The 20,917-nt window shown below is 40.0% G+C and overlaps 1 protein-coding gene across 1 annotated transcript; it reads left to right on the top strand.

The window, feature by feature from the left end:
• Nucleotides 1-914: 914 nt before the first annotated feature.
• LOC133789611 (uncharacterized) lies at nt 915-3,022 on the top strand. The gene is made up of 2 exons (XM_062227403.1): nt 915-2,361; nt 2,436-3,022. Exon 2 carries the CDS (start codon nt 2,493-2,495, stop codon nt 2,955-2,957), a length of 465 nt encoding a protein of 154 aa, XP_062083387.1. The 5' UTR covers nt 915-2,361; nt 2,436-2,492; the 3' UTR covers nt 2,958-3,022.
• The last annotated feature ends 17,895 nt before the right edge of the window (nt 3,023-20,917 follow it).

The raw sequence follows: 20,917 nt of genomic DNA, 5'->3' as shown, positions 1-20,917 counted from the left end.
AAGCCTGATTCTTTCAATAGCTCAGGTTTCTTTTGAGTTCGATCTCGTTCTTTCAATCGAGCTTATTCCATGGTTTCGAGCATTCGAGCTTGAACTATCTTAAATTTTATATTTTATTTCTTGTATGCCTTGCCCTCACCCTTTTCTTTCTTGCTAGATGTCGCAGAACTTTGAAAAATGGTGGGGGTCAGTACTCGCAATTCCCTATTCTCTGAGCCCTGAATCTCCCTTCATTCGAAATCAACGGCTAATTCGTGAGCACAAAGTGAGGTGTGAGCAAGAAGATATTCGCACTTCCGGCATCAAATCGACGACGCCGAGGAGAAGAAAAGGAAGAAACTTCGAGTCGTAATCTATCCAGACCCGGACCCCGAGCTTAGACTGATCCCTCTTGACCCCAAGCTTAAAGTAATGGTTGCCTTCAAGCCGAGTGATCTTGCATTCTCGCTGATGGAGGAGTCATCAAGTCGTCCATCCACCTCACAGCCGACCACCATTCCTACCTCAAGGGGGGAATTTTTTGAGGTCGAGCATTATTGGAGCTCAGTTTCTTTGTTAGGGCAAATCACCAACATCCTAGCTCACCACGGCCTAGGATTGTCAGGCTCGCTGAGGTTTCGAGCTCCTACCTCAAACGAACGGAGCTGCTACGCCCCGGGAGACGGCCATCCCGACAACAAGCTGAAGCTCGTGGCTTGGAGCCACGAGCATATGAAGGTAGGGGCCTTATTGCCCTTGAAGTCCTTTTTCAAGGACTTCATGGATTTTGTTGGGCTCACACCCTTCCAGCTTCAGACCAACTTATACAGGGTCTTGTCAGCCCTAAGGTCGCTATACCACGAACTAAAGTGGGAAGGACCTTCGCCAAGAAAGATCCTGTATCTTTTTTGTCTGAAAAGCAACCCCACCCGAGCTCGGGGAGGAGATGGCTTCTACTATCTATCAAGTTATCCCAAGGAGAGGAAAATCTTCGAGGACATGCCCAGCCATCCTCCTAACTTCAAGTTGGCGTTCTTTTGGACAGACGGCCTGGCTCCTTCAAAGTTTTATTCATTCAGGCGAATCCATAAGTATATGATTCCCTTTCCTTTCATGCTCGATTTTCGCTTAGGCTCGAACTAATCATAATGAATTCGACTCTTCAGCCAACTATCACTATCCTACTCCTATAGACGCAATGAACGAGCACAAAGAAGCCCTGCTCCAGCTTCCATACAGTAGGCGCTCCCTGTCTTATCTTCTTCACAAAGATAAGCTTCGAGCTTGCGGGCTTCTGGAGCAGGACCAGTCAACAGACGATACCGCATACCAGAAGTACACCAAGTGGGAGCATGTGCCACTCCCCACTGATAAGCTTCCTCCGAGGTGAAGCTCGAAAGCACAATCCCCAGCTCGCCGTCACAAGAGTCCGTGCTCGGGGAATGACTAGGCCTCGAGCTCGAGTGACAGAGGTAAGGTCATTCTCAGCTCGACCTTGTGGTCTCCTTACCTTCTTAGAAATAGACCCGACACTCTGATCTTATTCCCGGATGATAGGGATAACTTTTATGTATGGTCTTGGGTAGATGATAGGGTCCATAGGTTTGATAGTTGGCTGGGGAAATACCAAACCAAGTATAGTCTGAATGAAGTTTGGGATGGGGTAGCCGTTCAATACGGGACAAATGACTATAGGGATCTTTCGGGGTTGACTTCCACGTATAGGGAAGGGACTCCCCCAGCCTCCTCTAAAGATAGGGGAATTACCTAGTCATCGAGCACAAGCTCGGGGGAGAGTTCCAGTTAGTTTTCTTGTCACTTGTCTTTATTTCCTTTAACTGTCTGCCTTACGCTTACTTTAGCATTTTTTAAGCTCATTTTCTAATGTGTTTTGATTATACAGGCACTATGGACTCTGACCTCGAGAATATGCTCAACAGCTGTTCGGGAGCCAAGCAGAGCAAACGCCCGAGAGCCTCACAAAAAACTGCCCGACCCGCCAAAATCCCTAAAAGGATCAAGGTGACTCCTCCTCCTCCAGCTCCTCTTGTTGCGAGCACAGTCGCGACCTCCACTCCCCAGGTCGACATTCCTGCAGCAGATGCTCCTTCTCTGCCTCCTGTTGTCTAGATCCTTCCAACGATTGCCCCAGCTCCGAAGAAACCCGGTCCCACTCGGGAGCGCCTGTTGTCGATTTCTACTCATTCTGATGAGTATGTTATCGACAACGCAGTCGGGACTCATGGAGCCACTCTCGGCTTGGACGTTCTATCTCGAGTGGGCCAAGGCTTCAGCAGCCTTGGGGCTCGTCAATGGCAGTTCTTGCTTAACGGTCGGGACTCCAATGTCCTTTATGACAAGAGTATTGAGCTCATCTCCTTGGTAATTCCTCTTACTTCGTTGTTTATTGTAATTTTACTTAGAGTATGTTCTAACTTTATTTGTTTGTGTGCTAGGCTCTCGCTGCAGTTGCTCAGCTAAATTACAAGCTGAACAACGAGGTTCATGCGAGCATGTCCTATACTCAGGAGTCGAAGGGTCTCCAGCTTAAGCTCGCTAATGAGTTCAAAGCTGCAAAGTCAAAGCTGGAGGCTGAGCTTAAAGAGAAAAGCTCCAGGGTTGAGGAGCTTGAGATGTTGAACACCGAGCTCAGAGAGAAGAGCGCCAGGGCTGAGGAGCTTGAAAAGTTGAATGCCAAGCTCGTGGAGGATAAAAAGGTCACCTTCGAGATAATGGAGGGCGAAAAGGCTCGTCTCCTCGAAGAGTTTAAGCAGAGGAAGGATCGAGCAGTTGACATGACCATGTACATGATTTGGGCCAACAACGTCGATCTTGACACAAGCTTCTTGGGCTCCTTTGAGGACGAGCTTCTGGCTAAATGGCAAGCTTGGCCGGAGGCGGAAGAAGCTGCTCAGGAGGAAGCTGAAAAGGCTAAGGAGGGGTCAAGTGCTGCCAAGGGGGATGCTCCTGCCTCCTAGAGCTCGATCATGGGCTGCGTCCCATTTAAAAAAAATTGTAATAGTTTATGGCTTTTCTTTTTTATGCCCATGGGACGAAAACAATTTACAGCTCGTAAAAGAGCTATTTACATTTGATATTTTTAATACCAAGTTCGACTTTTACTTTAATATTTTTGCTTTACATTTCTCAGATCGAAATATTTTAAGCAATTTACATTAGATTTTTGCCTTCTTGTTAGTTTATTCATACAAACATATGTTGGATTTAAGCTCGAGTTTCGATACATTCACACATAGTTTGCTCGATATATCCATATCTGATCTCGTTATTTGTCAAGGTCGGATCTTACTTTTACCACCCACTCGGAAGTACTTAAGTGATATGTAAGCTAAGTAGTTTAGTTGTATCTTGCTTTTTAGTCACTTTTCCTCTTCCTTGGACAGTTCCTTGAGGTTATGAGGTCAAAACTTTTGTTGCAAAATACTCCAGCCTCGGTACTGACTTATCTCGTAGTAGGTTTATCTTTTTCCCACTTGTGTCGATCAATTTTAGTTGGTTTGTTCCAAACCTATTTAGGTCGTGTTTGGTTCATACTCCATACACTTATATATTTTCAATCTAGTTATGTCCAGATTGCACTAGTTCGCGTATCTAGTCGTATCCAGACACTTTATTTTTAATAATCTGGTTTCGTCCAAATTATTTTAGCTCGTGCGTCTGATTATATCCATACACTTATTTTAATAATCTGGTTTCGTCCAAATTATCTTAGCTCGCGCATCTGGTTATATCCAAACACTTATTTCTATAATACACTTTTAACTTCTATGTCGGGTTAACGGTCCAGACATTTGTTAGTTTTTGTGTATGCTATATTGGAGTTATTTATTTTTTCAAACTTATGGTATATATATACCACTGATGCCCCATTAATATCCTATGAGTGAGATCATAGGTTATTAAATTAAGAGAGTTTGCAAAAAATACAACATATTGAGACAAAAATGACTTTTAATCAAAATTGAACACTTTATTAAAAACTTTGTAAAGATAGAAAAGCATGGTTACATGAGACATCATTCCTACACTATTGATAGTAAGGTCGTAGATGTTCGCCATTCCAAGCTCGTGGTACCAATTCTCTGTTTAATCTTGCCAATTTATAGACGCCGGGTCGGATAACTGACTTGATTTGGTAAGGTCCTTCCCAATTAGGCCCAAGTACGCCGGCAGCCGGGTCCCTCATAGCTAGGAACACACGTCTTAGCACTAAGTCTCCCAATCCAAACTTCCTGTCTCGAACATTTTTATTGAAATATCGGGTAGCTCGCTGTTGATATAATGCATTCCTCAATTGAGCTTCATCTTGGCTTTCTTTAATAAGGTCCAGATTTACTTCGAGATGGGATTTGTTCGAGGCTTGATCATAAGCATGACTTCGAATAGTGGGTATTTCGACCTTGATTGGTAGCATGGCCTCGCATCCATATGCCAGGGAAAAATGGGTATGTCCTGTTGAAGTGAGAGCTATAGTTCGATATGCCCATAAAACTTAGGGCAACTCCTCGGGTCATTTTCCCTTAGCTTCTTCCAACTTCTTTTTCATAGAACTCTTGAGAGTCTTATTTACTGCTTCGACTTGGCCATTTGCTTGGGGATGGGCAACGGAGGAAGAAGATTTTTATTATTCCATTTTTTTCACAAAAATGGGTGAATAATTCACTGCCGAATTGAGTACAGTTATCTGATACTATTTTCCTTGGCATTCCATATCGACAAATGATGTTCTTTACCACAAAGTCCAAGACTTTTTTTGATGTAATTGTTGCCAGAGATTCGGCCTCGGTCCATTTTTTAAAGTAATCGATCGCGACCACTGCATACTTCACTCCACCTTTGCCAGTTGGCAACGAACCTATGAGATCGATTCCCCACACCGCAAATAGCCATGGAGAGGTCATCATGGTTAGCTCGGATGGAGGAGCTCGTGGAATCGTAGCGAAACGCTGGCATTTATCACATTTCTTTACATACTCGAACGCATATGCTTTGATAGTGGGCCAAAAGTATCCTTGTCTTATAATTTTCTTTGATAGGCTATGCTCCCCAGTGTGGTCTCCACAAAATCCTTCATGAATTTCTTCTTGGATTTTCTTTGCCTCGGGTGGAGTCACACATCAGAGTAATGGCATAGAATATCCTCTCCAATATAACCTTCCTTCCATAATAGTGTATCTTGGAATCTTATACATCAATTTTTCAGCCTTGTTCCGTTCTGCTGGGAGAATGTCGGTTTCGAGGTAATTTACTATTGGGGTCATCCAAGTTTGTTCGAAGTCAATCATAAATACATCTTCCTCTTTAGGCTCGTTGATACTGGGGTGTCGACAGGTGCTCTATTGGTACTACGTTTAGCTTTTCAACTTCGCTGGACGTGGCGAGCCTGGTTAGAGTGTTTGCATTTGAATTATGCTCTCGGGGAACCTGCTTTATGGCATAGAACTCGAAATATTTGAGCGCTTCTTTAGCTTTTTCTAAATATGCGGCCATCCTTGTGCTGCGAGCCTGATATTCCCCTAGGATTTGGTTGACTACCAATTGCGAGTCACTGTAACAATGCATTGCTTTGGCTTTGAGTTCCTTGGATATTCGGAGTCCTGCCAATAAAGCTTTGTACTCAGCTTCATTATTTGACGCTTCGAAGCTGAACCTTAAGGCAGAGTGTAATCGCTTCCCAGTTGGAGTGACTAATATGATTCCTGCCCCCAATCCATTTTCATTGGAAGATCCGTCGACATAAAGCTTCCACAGCTCACGGGCTGGGGTTATAACCTCATCATCAGATACTCCTGTACACTCCACAATAAAGTCTACTAGGGCCTGCCCTTTTATAGTCATTCTCGGATGATAAGTGATCTCGAACTGTCCGAGTTCAACAACCTATTTCAATAATCTTCTCGAGCCCTCTGGTTTGGACAAGACTTGTCGCAGTGGTTGGTCAGTCAGCACATGGATGGGGTGTGCTTGGAAGTAAGTTCGGAGCTTTCAAGATGAGTGGATCAGGCTAAGAGCCAGTTTTTCCATTATTGGGTTTCTCGATTCTGCCCCCAGTAACCTCTTGCTGACATAGTACACTGGTTTTTGCACCTTCTGGTCTTCTCGGACGAGCACAAAACTGATGGCGTGCTTGGTCGTAGTGAGATATAAGTATAAGAGTTCTCCTGTGATAGGTTTTGACAAGATCGAAGGTTCCGCGAGGTGTTTCTTTAGGTCTTGGAATGCGAGCTTGCATTCCTCTGTCCATTCAAACTTTTTGCCTCCTCTCAAAAGGTTGAAAAATGGAAGACATCGGTCTGTAGATTTAGAGACAAACCTACTTAACGTCGTCATCCATCTAGTTAAGATCTGGACATCTTTATGCTTTCGAGGTGAGAGCATGTCAATTAACGCCTGGATCTTGTCAGGATTAACCTCTATTTCTCGCGCGTTCACTATGAAGCCCAGAAACTTCCCCGACGATACTCTAGAAGAGCATTTTTAGGGATTGAGTTTCATGTTGTATTTCTGTAGCATGGCAAAGCATTCTTCGAGGTCATCGGCATGGTTATCGTTATGTTTAGATTTGACTAACATATCATCAACATACACTTCCATATTGTTACATATCTGCTCGGAGAACATCCTATTCACAAGCCTTTGGTACGTCGCTCCAACATTTTTTAGCCTGAAGGGCATAACATTGTAACAATATAACCCTTTATCGGTTATAAAGCTCGTATGTTCTTGGTCGGGTGCATGCATGGCGATCTAGTTATATCTAGAATAAGCATCCATGAATGACATAAGTCCGTGCCCAACTGTGGCATCTACGAGCTGATCAATCTGAGGTAGGGGAAAGCAATCTTTTGGGCATGCCTTGTTGAGGTCAGAGTAATCGATGCAACTTTGCCACGTTCCGTTAGGTTTTGGGACCAATACCAGATTGGCGATCCAATCAGGATAGAAGTCATCTCGTATGAATCGATTTGCCTTTAACCTGTCAGCCTCTTCCTTCAAGGCTTTCTTTCTATCATCGTCGAAGAGTCTTCATTTTTGTTGCTTCAGGGGGAAGCTTTTGTCGATATTGAGCACGTGGTTCATTATATTCGGGCTTATCCCTACCATGTTCGAATGTGACCAAGCAAAAACATCTTGGTTTCTCCTTAGGAAGCAAATTAATTGTTATTTTACTTTTTTAGGAGGGTCTCTTCCCACCTTCACAGTCTTTGGAGGGTCAGCTTCTTCGAGCTCAACCTCTTTGAGCTCTTCCAATGGCTCGAGGTCAGCCCTCTCCTCTACTCTAAGGTCGATTTCTTTGTCTGTTTCGAGGATTGTCCCATCCTTATTCTGAATCAAAACAAGTGCTTGTGCACTTGCTTGCTTTTTCCCTCTAATGGAAATGTTGTAGCATTCCCTCCCTACGAGCTGGTCCCCTTTTAGAGTCCCGATGCCACTAGAAGTCGGGAACTTGATGGCCAGATGCCTAACAGAAGAAACTGCCCCCAGCCCTACTAGGGCGGGTCTCCCGAGCAGTACATTATAGGTTGATGGGAGATCAACTACGACGAATTCCATCATCTTGGTTACAGAGACTGGGTAGTCTCCCAAGGTTACAGGAAGTTCGATGGATCCCATGTAGGCAATCCCTTCTCCTGAAAAGCTATACAACGTAGTTGCACAGGCTTTTAGGTCGCGAACCACGAGTCCCATCTTTTCTAAAGTAGCCTTATAGAGGATATTCACTGAGCTTCCATTGTCAGTTAGGACTCGGTGCACCCTCTTGTTTGGGAGCTGAAGGGTGATGACCAAATGGTCATTATGAGGGAATTGTACGTGAGAGGCGTTGTATTCAGTGAAGTTATGGGTTGAGTTTCAATCCTTTGTTGCTTCGGTGCTCTGGGTTTGGGTTCGTAGGGAGGTTCTTCACCAGTTTTTAACTCATTCACATATCTTTTCTGGGCATTCCTACCCAATCCTGCGATATAGGGCCCCCTTGACATGGTTACAACATCTTCTCCATCAATCGTTGGGGGTCGTTCATCCTCTCGAGCTCGGGAGTTACTGTTCGAGGCTGGTGCGCCCTAATTAAAACCCAATTTCTTTGTAATCTCATTTTATTATCAATAAAAGAATAGAAATCATTTTTTGACTTGGTCAATCACTTTGCTCACATGTTTTATTTTCATGATTATTTGTTTAATATAAACTTCTATTAAATCCCGAGCATATAGCTAATCATATTTATAGTGACGTAATCACAGTGGAATATAAATATGATTATATGTTCAAAATAACTTAGTCCTAAGATTAGTCAGTGCACAGGATTTACACTGACTTGCCAATCTACGATATGATCTACTTACACATTGTAGTGTTATGTTCTTTCTAGAACATTAGCAATGTAGATAAGATCAGATGTATTTGTTACATCAGACTGGATCGATATTGACAGTTGATAGGATAAGTAAACATACCATTATTATCTATTCTAGTCATATCATATAGCTGACCATAGGTCAATTCAATCTCAATTTTGAGTGGTCAGTATTCTAACTGATTGTATTATTTGAGTTCTTTGATTTGTTCGTTACCAGCTTACTGTGCGGACTAGCCCATACTTACATCTTGGGAACTCGGTAGTATAATTGAGTGGGAGTGTTCATCATAGATATGAACATCTATAGCTTCTGACGAAGAAGTGAAACGATGGTTTCCTTTTAGTTTATTTCAATGTGTTAAATGACAGAGATCTCATTTCAGTAATTAAATTAGTTTACTAAAATATCATTTACAAGGAACGAAGTGTTTTAAGGATAAAATACAATGAGGGGTAAAACGATATTTTAGTCTTATCTCATTGTAGACCATCTATAGAGGATTGAGTGACAATTATGGTTGTAACGATGGATAATTAATAGCGTATCTATATTTTCTATAGAGCGTTCTATGAATTCAAGAGTGCAATTCCAAGTCTATAATGGAGTCACGGGGAATTAATAAGTTAGTAAATTTATTTGTTAGATTTGATAACTTATTGGAGCTTGATTTCATAGGCCCATGGTCCCCATTGTACCTTGGATAAAATCATCTAGATAATCTCAATTAATTGATTTAATTATCAATTAGAACTATCAAAGTTGACCAGGTCAATTTTGGATAGTTTCACAGAGTTATGTAATTTTGAGAAGAAAAGATAAATTAGGACAGATTTATTAATTAATATAAATTGGTATCTAAATTAATAAATAAATTTAAATCAAGGTTCAAATTATAAATAATTAATTTTATAAAGGATTTAAATAATTATTCAATTAATTAAATCAATAGAAAATAATGTAGGCCTTGATTTTAAGTCTAATGGGCTTATAATCAAATGGGAAATTTCACGGGCCTAAAGGCCATGATAATTTCGACCTAGGGCTTCAAATTGGTTATTATTTTATTGATCTTTTTAATTAAATTAAATGGCCTAATTGAGTCTATAAAATGAGTGCTTAGAGAGAAGTCATAAGTTAAGATTTCTGAGACGACAGAGAAGTTTAATCACTGGTTTTCTAATAGTTTTAGATTCTCTCTAAACACAAGTCCTTTTCTAAGCCTCTTTGTTATTTTCTCTTCTTCTCTCTATATTTATCTCATGTGTTGAGAGTTGCCCACACTATTCTAGGTGATTCTAAGGATACATTGGAAGACTGTGAAGAAAATAGAAGATCAGTTTAGTTTCTTAATAATACTCTGCGACAGAGAGGATACAAGAGTTAGAAAAACTGAAGGAAGGACTCTTTCATTCCATTGCGTATACTATAAGTATTCTTGTCTTTGTTTCTCTTTGAATTCAATTTTAGAAACATGTTCTAGGTTATCTCATATTAATTTTTTTAATATTAAATCTACATGAAAATAAATAAAGATCTTGTATAAGTTTTCCTAACAGCTGGTCGTGTAGCGGATGCCCTCTGGTTGGTGGAAGCCTGAGTGGGGTTTCGGTTCCTTACGTATTGTCTAAAATACCCCCTCGAGATCAATCCTTTGATCTCATCCTTTAGCTGCCTACACTCATCAGTTGTATGCCTGATATCCCGGTGGAATCTACAATACTTGCTAGAATCTCTTTTCGCCTTTTGGTTCCTTATGGGATCAGGTCGTCTGAAAGGAACTCAGTTTTCATTAGCCAGGTAGATATTCTCCCGAGACTCATTGAGCTCAGTATACACCTTGTCTACAGAGAAGTATCTTTCCCCTTTCTTCTTATTTCCCCCATCCGCCTTGGGGTTATTCCCTTCATTTTTCTTTCTCTTGGAAGGGTTGTCCCCGGGGGGTTTGGAAATTGAAGGATCCACCGAGGTTGAGGCAGAGTTAGCGTTCGTTGTTGTAGTTGTGGGCTGAGAGGTCATATTCAATGCAGACCTCGCCTCTTCTACATTAACAAACCTATGAGCTCTTCGATTGAACTCGGTTAAGGATCTTACAGGATTTCTTTGCAAGTCTTCCCAGAGAGGACTCCCAGGCATTAATCCAGCTCGAACGACCATTAAATGGCCACTGTCGTAGACATCACAAGCTCGGGCAACTTCCAAGTTAAACCTTGTGAGATAACCTTTCAGTGACTCATTTGGTTGTTGCCGAACATTGGTCAGGGCTAAGGCCTCGGGCTTGATGCCGACCATGGCTTTGAATTGTTTCTTGAAATATTTCGACAATTGATTCCAGGAGGCAATCAAATGCCTCTTGTATTTTTCAAACTAGTTTTTTGCTGGTCCCGTGAGAGAGGCTGGGAACAGCATACACCTAAGCTCGTAGCCTACATTGTTGGCTCGCATAATTGTGTTTAACGTGCTTAAGTTGTTGTATGGATCTGAATTTCCATCGAATGGCGAGACATGAGGAATTCTAAATCCTTGAGGAAACAGGGTGCTAGAGATATGTGGGGCAAAGGGCTCGAGTTCCTTATCAAACTCTTCGTCCCGTTCCCGGCTACGTTCGTTATGCAAGAGCCTGAATTCTCTCTCCAACTGCTCAATCCTTTCTTGGACTGGATCTAAGGGAGGCCTAGACTGAACTGGGGGGAATTGGTTATCGTTGATTACAACTCCAGTTCCCTGTCTTGGCGCAGGATTGTAAATCGGTTGCTTGCGAACGTTGAGTTGATCTCTCAGATCTGGATTTGGGGGATTATCACATCCCCAATTATGGTTTAAATGCTCCCATAAATCTGGGTGATCTCCTCGATTTCTGGCGTTCCTGGGTTCCGGGTTATATATACTCACGGACCTAGTGTCACCCGAGCTTTCGCTGACATGGCTCGTTGCGTGATTATTACGAGATGGTTTTCCTACTAGTCTCCTTGTCTCAATAGTTTGAGATCGAGACATTTGGCTCCTCGTGGGATGGGGACCCCTATTATATTATTTTATAATATAATGTAATATTATATTAGATTATAATATAATGTTTTAGATTAAATAAATGTGACAAAGAGTGTCACATATTGTAACATATAATAGAGAGTTACAATATTTAGATATATGAGATATATCCAAATATGTAACATATTTGGTGTTACAAATTTGTAACTTCCAAATATTACCCTTTATTGTGTAAATTTGGTGTTACACAATATTGTGATGAATTTCATAAAGTCATATGTGAAATGGCTGTTAGAGATATGATTTTAACCCCAATAATGTGTTTTGGGGGTTACAAAATCAATTGGGAGGGTTTAGAACCGTTTAGAAAAATAGCACAAATTGGTATGCTGAAACTGGGCTGTGGCCGCGGCTTGGGGGATAGAGAGCAGTGGCCGCGGCCACAGGTGCATTTCAGGCCAATTTTTCAGTTTTTTCCAAATATGTTGAATGGTTCCAAAAACTCAAATAACTCACAAATCTCATTTTTAATTCCATAATAATCCAATTAATCATTGGTAACAACCATGGGGGTTGGTGGAATTTGAAATTCAAAGGGTGTCTCTAAACTCTATAAATAGGAGCCTATAGCTCACTTGAAAGACACAACATTTCTATCCATTAAAGCACTTGGCTAGAAACACCTTGAGGCTTGATAATTCCAAAAAGCATTTCCAATATCTGAGAGAGATCCCTTAGTGCTTGAGTTAGGGGGAAATAAGCTTTTAGATAAAGGTTTTAAACCTTGTTCAAGTTGGTGATCCCCAACACTCTTCACTTAGATTGTGTAAGTGAGAGTTTACTTTTGTTTTTGTTCTTACTTTTTACACTATTGCTTTTCTTCTTATCCTCTTGTTCTATTTACTTGTAACCTTTTTTTAGAGTTGTAATCTTCTTTTCTTTTGTTTCAAACACCTTTACTTTACTTGTAATCTTTTGCTTAGAGTTGTATGATTCATTATTCTCTTCTTCTTCTTCTTTTTTATTTGTAAATTTCAGTTATAGGATTGTAACTCTTTTTAATCAATCATTATTTATTTGTAATATATTGCATAGAGTTGTATTTTCTTACCATTTCCATTGAGGCAAAAATTATTTTTCCTAACATTCAAAAGCTTACCCTTGTTTGTTTCAATGGAAGGTGAGACCGTCAAGATAATGAATCAAGACCTAGTGAGGTTGAATAGGTTTGATGGGTCCAATTTCGATATATGGCAAGACAAGGTGAGGTTTCTTTTGACCACTCTCAAAATTGCCTACATTCTAGAATCCAGTCTAGAACCTCTCCCAGCGCCATCTGAAAAAGACACTCCCGAGGAGGTGGAGAAAAGAAGGAAGAGAGAGGAGGACAATCTCCTTTGTAGGGGTTATATCCTCAATGCCCTTTCTGATAGGTTCTATGACCTCTACACCAAGACCAAATCGGCCAAGGAGATATGGAATGCACTTGAGACAAAGTTTAAGGCGGAAGAGGAAGGTACCAAAAAGTTTTTGATATCTTAATACTTTGATTTCAAATTTTTTGGTGATAAACCTATTCTTCCTCAAATACATGAATTGCAAATAATTTTTAACAAATTGAAAGTATTAAATATTGAGCTTCCCGAAGCCTTTCAAGTTGGTGCTATAGTGGCTAAATTACCACCAACTTGGAAGAGCTATAGGAAAATAATCCTTCATAAAAATAAGGATTATTCTTTGGAGGAAATCCAAAAACATATTCAAATCGAGGAGGAATCGATATGTAGAGATAAACTTGTGGAGGGATATAATTGAGAGACTTCCAAAGCAAATGCAGTGTCACAACCAAAACATCCCAAAAACAAAGAGAAAAAGGGTAACGAGAAACCTTTGGGTCCAAAAACCAACCCAAACAATTTTAAGGGCGAGAAAGGTCCTTGCTTTGTGTGTGGGAAAAAGGGTCACTATGCTAGAGAGTGTAGGCAAGAAAAGACCAACAAGGACCTAAGGTGAATGCAACTCAAGAGAAAAACATAGTTGCTACCCTTAGTGAGGTGAATGCGGTCCAAGACAGGGTGAAAGGGTGGTGGTATGATACATGTGCCACCGTCCATGTCACCTATGACAAATCATTGTTCAAGACATTTAAAAAGTCAAAGGGCAACCATGAGATTCAAATGGGCAATGAGGGCAAAGGTACCATTGAAGTCTTTTTCACCTCTGACAAGAAAGTTACATTAGTGAATGTACTTTATGTTCCCGAAATGAGTAGAAACTTGGTAAGTGGTGATTTGCTTGGCAAGCCCGGCATTAAAGCCATTTTTGAGTCCAGTAAACTTATACTTACCAAATCAAATGTATTTTCAGGAAAGGGGTACTCTTGTGAGGGTATGGTTAAATTGTGCACCAATGATGTAACTTTCAATGTTATCAATAAAAATGCTAATTCTACCTATATTGTTGAGTATGATTCTTTATTTTTGTGGCATCTTAGACTATCGCATATAGGTTTTTCAACCATGAAAAGAGTAGTAAAATGTGGTATGATTGCATGCAATATTAAAAACTATGGTAAATGTGAAACATGTGTTAAGGCAAAAATAATTAAGAAACCATTTCCTAGTGTAGAAAGAACATCTAATTTACTAGATTTAATCCACAGTGATCTTTGTGAATTAAATGGTGTTTTAACTAGAGGTGGTAAAATGTATTTTCTTACTTTTATAGATGATTTTAGTAGATATACCTATGTGTTTCTTTTAAAGCATAAAGATGAAACTTTTGATGCTTTTAAATTGTATAAATTAAAAGTTGAAAATCAACTAAATAAAAAGGTAAGGTGTTAAGAAGTGATAGAGGAGGAGAGTACTTCTCTGATGAATTCAATACATTTTGTGAAGAAAATGGTATAATTCATGAGTGCACCACACCTTATACATCACAACACAATGGTGTTGCCGAAAGGAAAAATAAGACTTGTCTAGAGATGATAAATTCTATGTTGGTATTTTCTCAGTTGAATCTCAACTTATGGGGTGAAGCATTATTAATCGCTTGTCACATTCTTAATCGAATACCGATGAAGAAAAATGAGATATCTCTATATGAGTTATGGAAAGGAAGAAAACCCAACATAGGGTACTTCAAAGTGTGGGGGTGTCTTGCACATTGCAAGAAAAAGGAACCTAATAAAACAAAGTTAGGTTCAAGAGCCATAAAGTGTGGTTTTGTTGGTTATGCCAACAATAGTAAAGCTTATAGGCTATTAGACTTAGAGTCTAATATTGTGATTGAATCTAGAGAAGTTGAATTTTTTGAGAATATGTTATGTGACAACAATTCTCAAGCTTCAACATCTCTAAAAGAGAATTTGTTATATGAGAAAAATTCTCAAGCTTCTACATCCAAAGTTGATTCTCAAGAGGAGAATTCTCAAAAGAATGTAAACCAACCCTTTGAACTTAGAAGAAGTCAAAGACTTAAAAATCATAAAAGTCTAGTAGTGGATGAGATAGATTCTCAATGAATTTCATTCTACATGGTAGAAGGAAATAGAGAGGAAGTAATTAGGAAAATTCCTATTGTACTTCTCATTGATGATGATCCTAAGACTTATAGAGAAGCTATGCAATCGAGAGATAATGCATTTTGGAAAGAAGCCATCAATGATGAGATGGATTCCATTATTTCCAACAACACTTGGGAATTGGTAGACCTCCCACCGGGGTCTAAGCTAATTGGATGTAAGTGGGTATTTAGGAGAAAATACCACACTGATGGCACTATTCAAACCTTTAAAGCTAGATTAGTAGCTAAAGGGTTTAGGCAAAAATAGGGTATCGATGATTTCGATACCTATGCGCCTGTTGCAAGAACAACTTCTATAAGAATTTTCTTCGCTTTAGCTTCTATACATAACTTGTATGTTCATCAAATGGATGTCAGAATTGCATTCCTTAATGGTGACCTCAATGAGGAGGTCTATAAGGAACAACCTGAAGGGTTTGTCCAACCAAAATATGAACATAAAGTATGTAGACTTGTAAAATCCTTATATGGATTGAAACAAGCTCCTAAGCAATGGCATGAGAAATTTGATCAAGCCACTATGTCTAATGGGTTTAGACATAACAATGGAGACAAGTGTTTGTATTCCAAAACTTGTAAGGGGTATGTGATCATTGTTTGCTTATATGTGGATGATGTGGATGACATGCTTATTCTAAGTGATAGCATGAAAGGGATAGAAGAAACAAAGAGGTTATCATCAACCTTCAAGATGAAAGATCTTGGAGAAGTTGACACCATACTTGGTATCAAAGTAAAGAAACATAGTGGGGGTTTTGCGTTGGGTCAAGCCCACTATGTTGAGAAACTATTGAACAAATTTAACCATCTCAAGGTTAAAGATGTCAATACTCCATTCGATCATAGTGTAAAACTAGAGAAGAATGAAGGAAGAGTGGTGGCTCAATTGGAGTACGTTAGTGCTATAGGGAGTCTAATGTACGTTGCCCAATGTACTAGACCCGATATAGCATTTGCGGTAAGTAAACTTAGTAGGTTTACAAGTAATCCAAGTGTGGATCACTGGAAGGCGATTGGAAGAGTCCTAGGTTATCTCAAGAAAACCAAAGGACTAAGCCTTCACTACTCCAAATTTCCTTCAATCTTAGAAGGATATACAGATGCAAGTTGGATATCCAATCTTGGGGACAACTTGTCCACGACTGGTTGGGTATTTACACTTGGTGGACGTGCAATTTCTTGGGGTTCCAAGAAACAAACCTGTATATCTCATTCCACTATGGAAGCAGAGTTTATAACTCTAGCTGCTACCGGCAAAGAGGCCGAATGGTTAAGGAATCTGGTAATAGAGATACCCCTAATCAAAGAGAATGTATCCACTATATCGATACATTGTGATAGCCAAGCGACATTGGCTAGAGCATACAGCGGAGTGTATAATGGGAAGTCTAGACATATTAGTCTAAGACATGGATATGTAAGAGAGTTGATTCAAAGAGGAGTCATCTCAATATCCTATGTGAGAACAAGTGAAAATCTGGCGGATCCTTTCACTAAGCCACTAACGAGGGATTTAATGGCTACATCATCTCGAGGGATGGGACTTAAACTCCCTAAAGAGATTCACAATTGATGGTAACCTATCTTAACACTAGTTATTCAACTAGTGTTAGGTTCAATAGGTAACAACAAGTCAATCAAGTGAATATTAGTTGTACTCAAAACAAGTCCCATCTGAGATATTGAGTACTTGTGAGTTACCAAGTTGATGGTTAAAACCGAAAGGTTTTTTAATAGAATTCAGTCTTGTGAAGACAAGTATTTTGGTAACAAAATACTGTAAGAATTCTACCTATATGAACCTAGGGGTGGTGCCGCCTCTCATGAGAATTGGGAGTATTCTCTAGAATGTCCATGAATGGAAAGTGCACATGGCCATTAACGATGCAAAGCGAGACATAGAGGTCTCAAGTGAACATCACAAAGGTGTGTGTTATCACCGATTTGTTATCATGAAAAGATGGTTCAATGCCTAGTGCAACCAAATTTTCGACAAATTTTGTGATAATTACACTATAGTAAAGTTCAAATTGAAAAACACTTTGCTTTATGCACTAATGCAATGACAGAGTTCTTATTTAATCAAGTGGGGGATATGTTATATTTTAATATATAATGATTGATTAAATAAATGTTACAATAGATAACTATTTAATCTAGTGGGGGAATGTTATATTATTTTATAATATAATGTAATATTATATTATATTATAATATAATGTTTTAGATTAAATAAATGTGATAAAGAGTGTCACATATTGTAACATATAATAGAGAGTTACAATATTTAGATATATGAGATATATCCAAATATGTAACATATTTGGTGTTACAAATTTGTAACTTCCAAATATTACCCTTTATTGTGTAAATTTAGTGTTACACAATATTGTGATGAATCTCATAAAGCCATATGTGAAATGACTGTTAGAGATATGATTTTAACCCCAATAATGTGTTTTGTGGGTTACAAAATCAATTGGGAGGGTTTAGAACCGTTTAGAAAAACAACACAAATTGGTGTGCTGAAATTGGGCTGTGGCTGCGGTCACTGAATGATGGTGGCTGCGGTCTGGGGGACAAAGAGTAGTGGCCGCGGCCACAGGTGCATTTCAGGCCAATTTTTCAGTTTTTTCAAAATATGTTGAACGGTTCCAAAAACCCAAATAACTCCCAAATCTCATTTTTAATTCCATAATAATCCAATTAATCATTGGTAACAGTCATGGGGGTTGGTGGAATTTGAAATTCAAAGGGTGTCTCTAAACTCTATAAATAGGAGCCTATAGCTCACTTGAAAGACACGACATTTCTATCCATTAGAGCACTTGGCTATAAACACCTTGAGGCTTGATAATTCCAGAAAGTATTTCCAATATCTAAGAGAGATCCCTTAGTGCTTGAGTTATGGGAAAATAAGCTTTTGGACAAAAGTTTTAAACCTTGTTCAAGTTGGTGATCACCAATACTCTTCACTTAGGTTATGTAAGTGAGAGTTTACTTTTGTTTTTGTTCTTACATTTTACATTATTGCTTTCCTTTTTATCCTCTTGTTCTATTTACTTGTAACCTTTGTTTAGAGTTGTAATCTTCTTTTCTTTTGTTTCAAACACCTTTACTTTACTTGTAATCTTTTGCTTAGAGTTGTATTATTCACTATTCTCTTCTTCTTCTTCTTCTTATTCTTCTTCTTTTCCTTGTTTATTTGTATTTTTCAGTTATAGAGTTGTAACTATTTTTAATCAACCATTATTTATTTGTAATATATTGCATAGAGTTGTATTTTCTTACCATTTCCATTGAGGCAAAAACTATTTTCCTAACAACCCCTACGTTCCCTGACAGTTTCTTCATTCCCATGTCTTCGCCCAGCTCGCCTTTCCCTATCACGATGGGTCAGTTGCGCATCCCTCTGAACTAGCGAGGGGTGCCTTATTGGCGATGGTGGGTGCCTTATTGGAGAAGGTGGCTACCGCCATTATGGGGCCTAGAAGGCCCTGAATTCGCTCGATTAGGCTCTGGCACATTCTGCGTGGCACCAGGATTTCGGGTCCAAGCCTCTGAGGGGGCTCGGTTATTCCCTATTCCTGCTAGTGCCCTTGCAGTTGGGTCACCATCACCTTTAGCCCGTTTACCTCTCCGGGGTCTCGATGGGACAGGCTGCTCTGCTGGTGGCGGAGGTTGCTCCGTTCTCCCGGTGGCCCCGTTTTTACGCGGTCGCCCACGAGGCCTACGAGGTGGGACATGAACGTCCCGCGGAGGCGGAGCTTGGGCATCTTGCGGAGGCAGGGCTTGAGCCGTCTGTGCTTCAGCAACTAGTCTGGCTAGCTCTTCGTTGTGTTTTTTAGCTTCTGCCAACTGTTTACGCAGTTGGCGATTCTCGAGTTCCATGATTGGGGCATATCTCTCAAGATTGTAGTACATATCCTCGTCGACCCTGGGGGCAGGTGGTCCCTGAGAGTCGGATGAATCACTCCTCTCACCGGGATCAGAATTCACCATAGGTTGCTGTCCAGGGCGGCGGGGGTACTCATTTTCATCTAAAATTTCCTCCTCAGGAATATTGGGATCATTTGTAGCCATTGCTAATTCGAGAGGCTTTCTGACTAAACAGATTCACGCACGCACTGTTGAATGGCTCTAATGAAAGCACCAAACTGTTGACGTCGTTTTTCGTTGTAATGCCCCAAAATCCCTAATAAGTTTTAGGACCTTGATTAGGAGGCTGGGAGGGCCATAATTGATTTATTACGATATTAAATGGTTATATGCATGTTTATGTGAATTATTTTATAATATGATGTTAAATGCATGCATGTGGGTCCACATTTCGTTACAGGGGTGTTTTGGTAATTTGGTCTATTGAGGGCGTAATTGTATATTTGTATGCATGTCGGTGACATATTGTTGAGACCACACTATAATGTGGGTTTGTTCGAGCTATTCGGCATAAGACAATCTTGGAATATTAATTAGCGGTCTAATCATAACAGGTTTAAGTTCAGGGCTCGGGATGAGTCTCGGGGTGATTTTAATGATTAGAGCGTTGTCGGGAATGAAAGGGTAACGGGATATGAATTATTGGTGTTTGAAAATATCAAGAATAGCGGGAATTGGAGAGCGTTAATTATAATTAACGAAATAGGTGCGAATGGACGATTTTGCCCTTGGTGGCTATTAAGGCTTTATTTTAGACTTGAGGGCATTTAGGTCTTTTCACCCTTAAGGATTTATATCAGCCATTAAGACTGTAGAAGTTTACCAAAAATAGAGTCTCATTCCTCCTTCTCTCCCAATAGTTTTTCTCCTCCATTTCTCTTTGAATATTTAAGCCCTTTTTTAGGAACCAAGCCAAGGAACCAAGCTGTGATAAGCTAGGGTTATGCTCCACCATTGAAGAGGGTGTGTTGCTGAGATTGAGGTGAGTTTTTAGCCATTAGAACTCTTGCTTTTGCTCTGTTTTCTTAGTTAAGTTTCAGCTTGTTTTTGAGTTGGAAAGTTGGGAATCAATTGGAGTTTTGGCTAGGGTTCTTGTGGTTGTGATGATTGGGGTATGTGAGGATGGTTTTTGGGTTCATTTGGCATCAAAAATGGGGTTTGGAAGCATTGGAATCGAGTTAGAATTGAAGGAGTCGAAGGAAGAGATTTTAGGGGAGTTCCTGGCTGAGGGTAGTGCTATAGCGCCCATCAGAGGGCGCTATAGCGCTACACATGATTTTTGATGGGCGGTTTAGGATTCTGAGTATAGCGCTGGGGCACTATTGAGCAGCGCTGTAGCGCTACTCTGTTCCTCCAGAATCCTATTTTGAGTGTTTTTAAGGGTTTTTGGCTCGGGGTTTCAATCCTTAAGGCCCGGGATCGAATCTACTCACCGTGTGGGTACATTTCGGGGTCCCGAGAGTGGGGGTTTAGATCAAGACCCTATTATTGTTGATTTTCATTAATTGGAGCTTGTATTTGGTTATGACTAGGTGACCGCTAGAGGATTAAGGATCAATCGTTCTCAAGGGTCGTTCTTATTCTAATTCTCGCTCGAACCAGAGGTAAGAAAACTGCACCCCATATGTGACATGCATGGTTATTCATGAGGCATGTTGAGTGCTCTATATGTGGACATTGATTGCATTGAAAATGCATAAGACACATGAGATTAGGGCATGGCATGAATGTTGATTATGAGATTGATCAGAGCTTGAGTCTCTATAATTGTGCATAATTATAATTATGCTTTTGATTACTGAATGAGCATGCCAAATGCCTTATATCTGAATATTTGACATATGATATATGTCTATTTGTATTACCTAAATGAGGAAGCACTGACTTATTAGTCAGGGATTGGCAATGGTGTCAGTATCAACTGTGAAGTTGTGACTCATTAGTCAAGTTCGGCAGTGGTATTGGGCACTGGTCACACAGTGCTGACTTATAAGTCAGGAACGACTTTAGCGTGCTCAACGCAAGCCAACAAAGATTAGATCTAA

Source organism: Humulus lupulus, chromosome 7 (genome assembly GCF_963169125.1).
Source record: "Humulus lupulus chromosome 7, drHumLupu1.1, whole genome shotgun sequence".
NCBI lineage: Eukaryota > Viridiplantae > Streptophyta > Magnoliopsida > Rosales > Cannabaceae > Humulus > Humulus lupulus.
The sequence above is the reverse complement of the archived record's forward strand: the minus strand, read 5'-3'. Positions and strand labels throughout refer to the sequence as shown.

Excerpts from the sequence above, each read along its gene's own strand:
- LOC133789611 (XM_062227403.1), top strand. The coding sequence starts at position 2,493 with ATGTCCTATACTCAGGAGTCGAAGGGTCTCCAGCTTAAGCTCGCTAAT.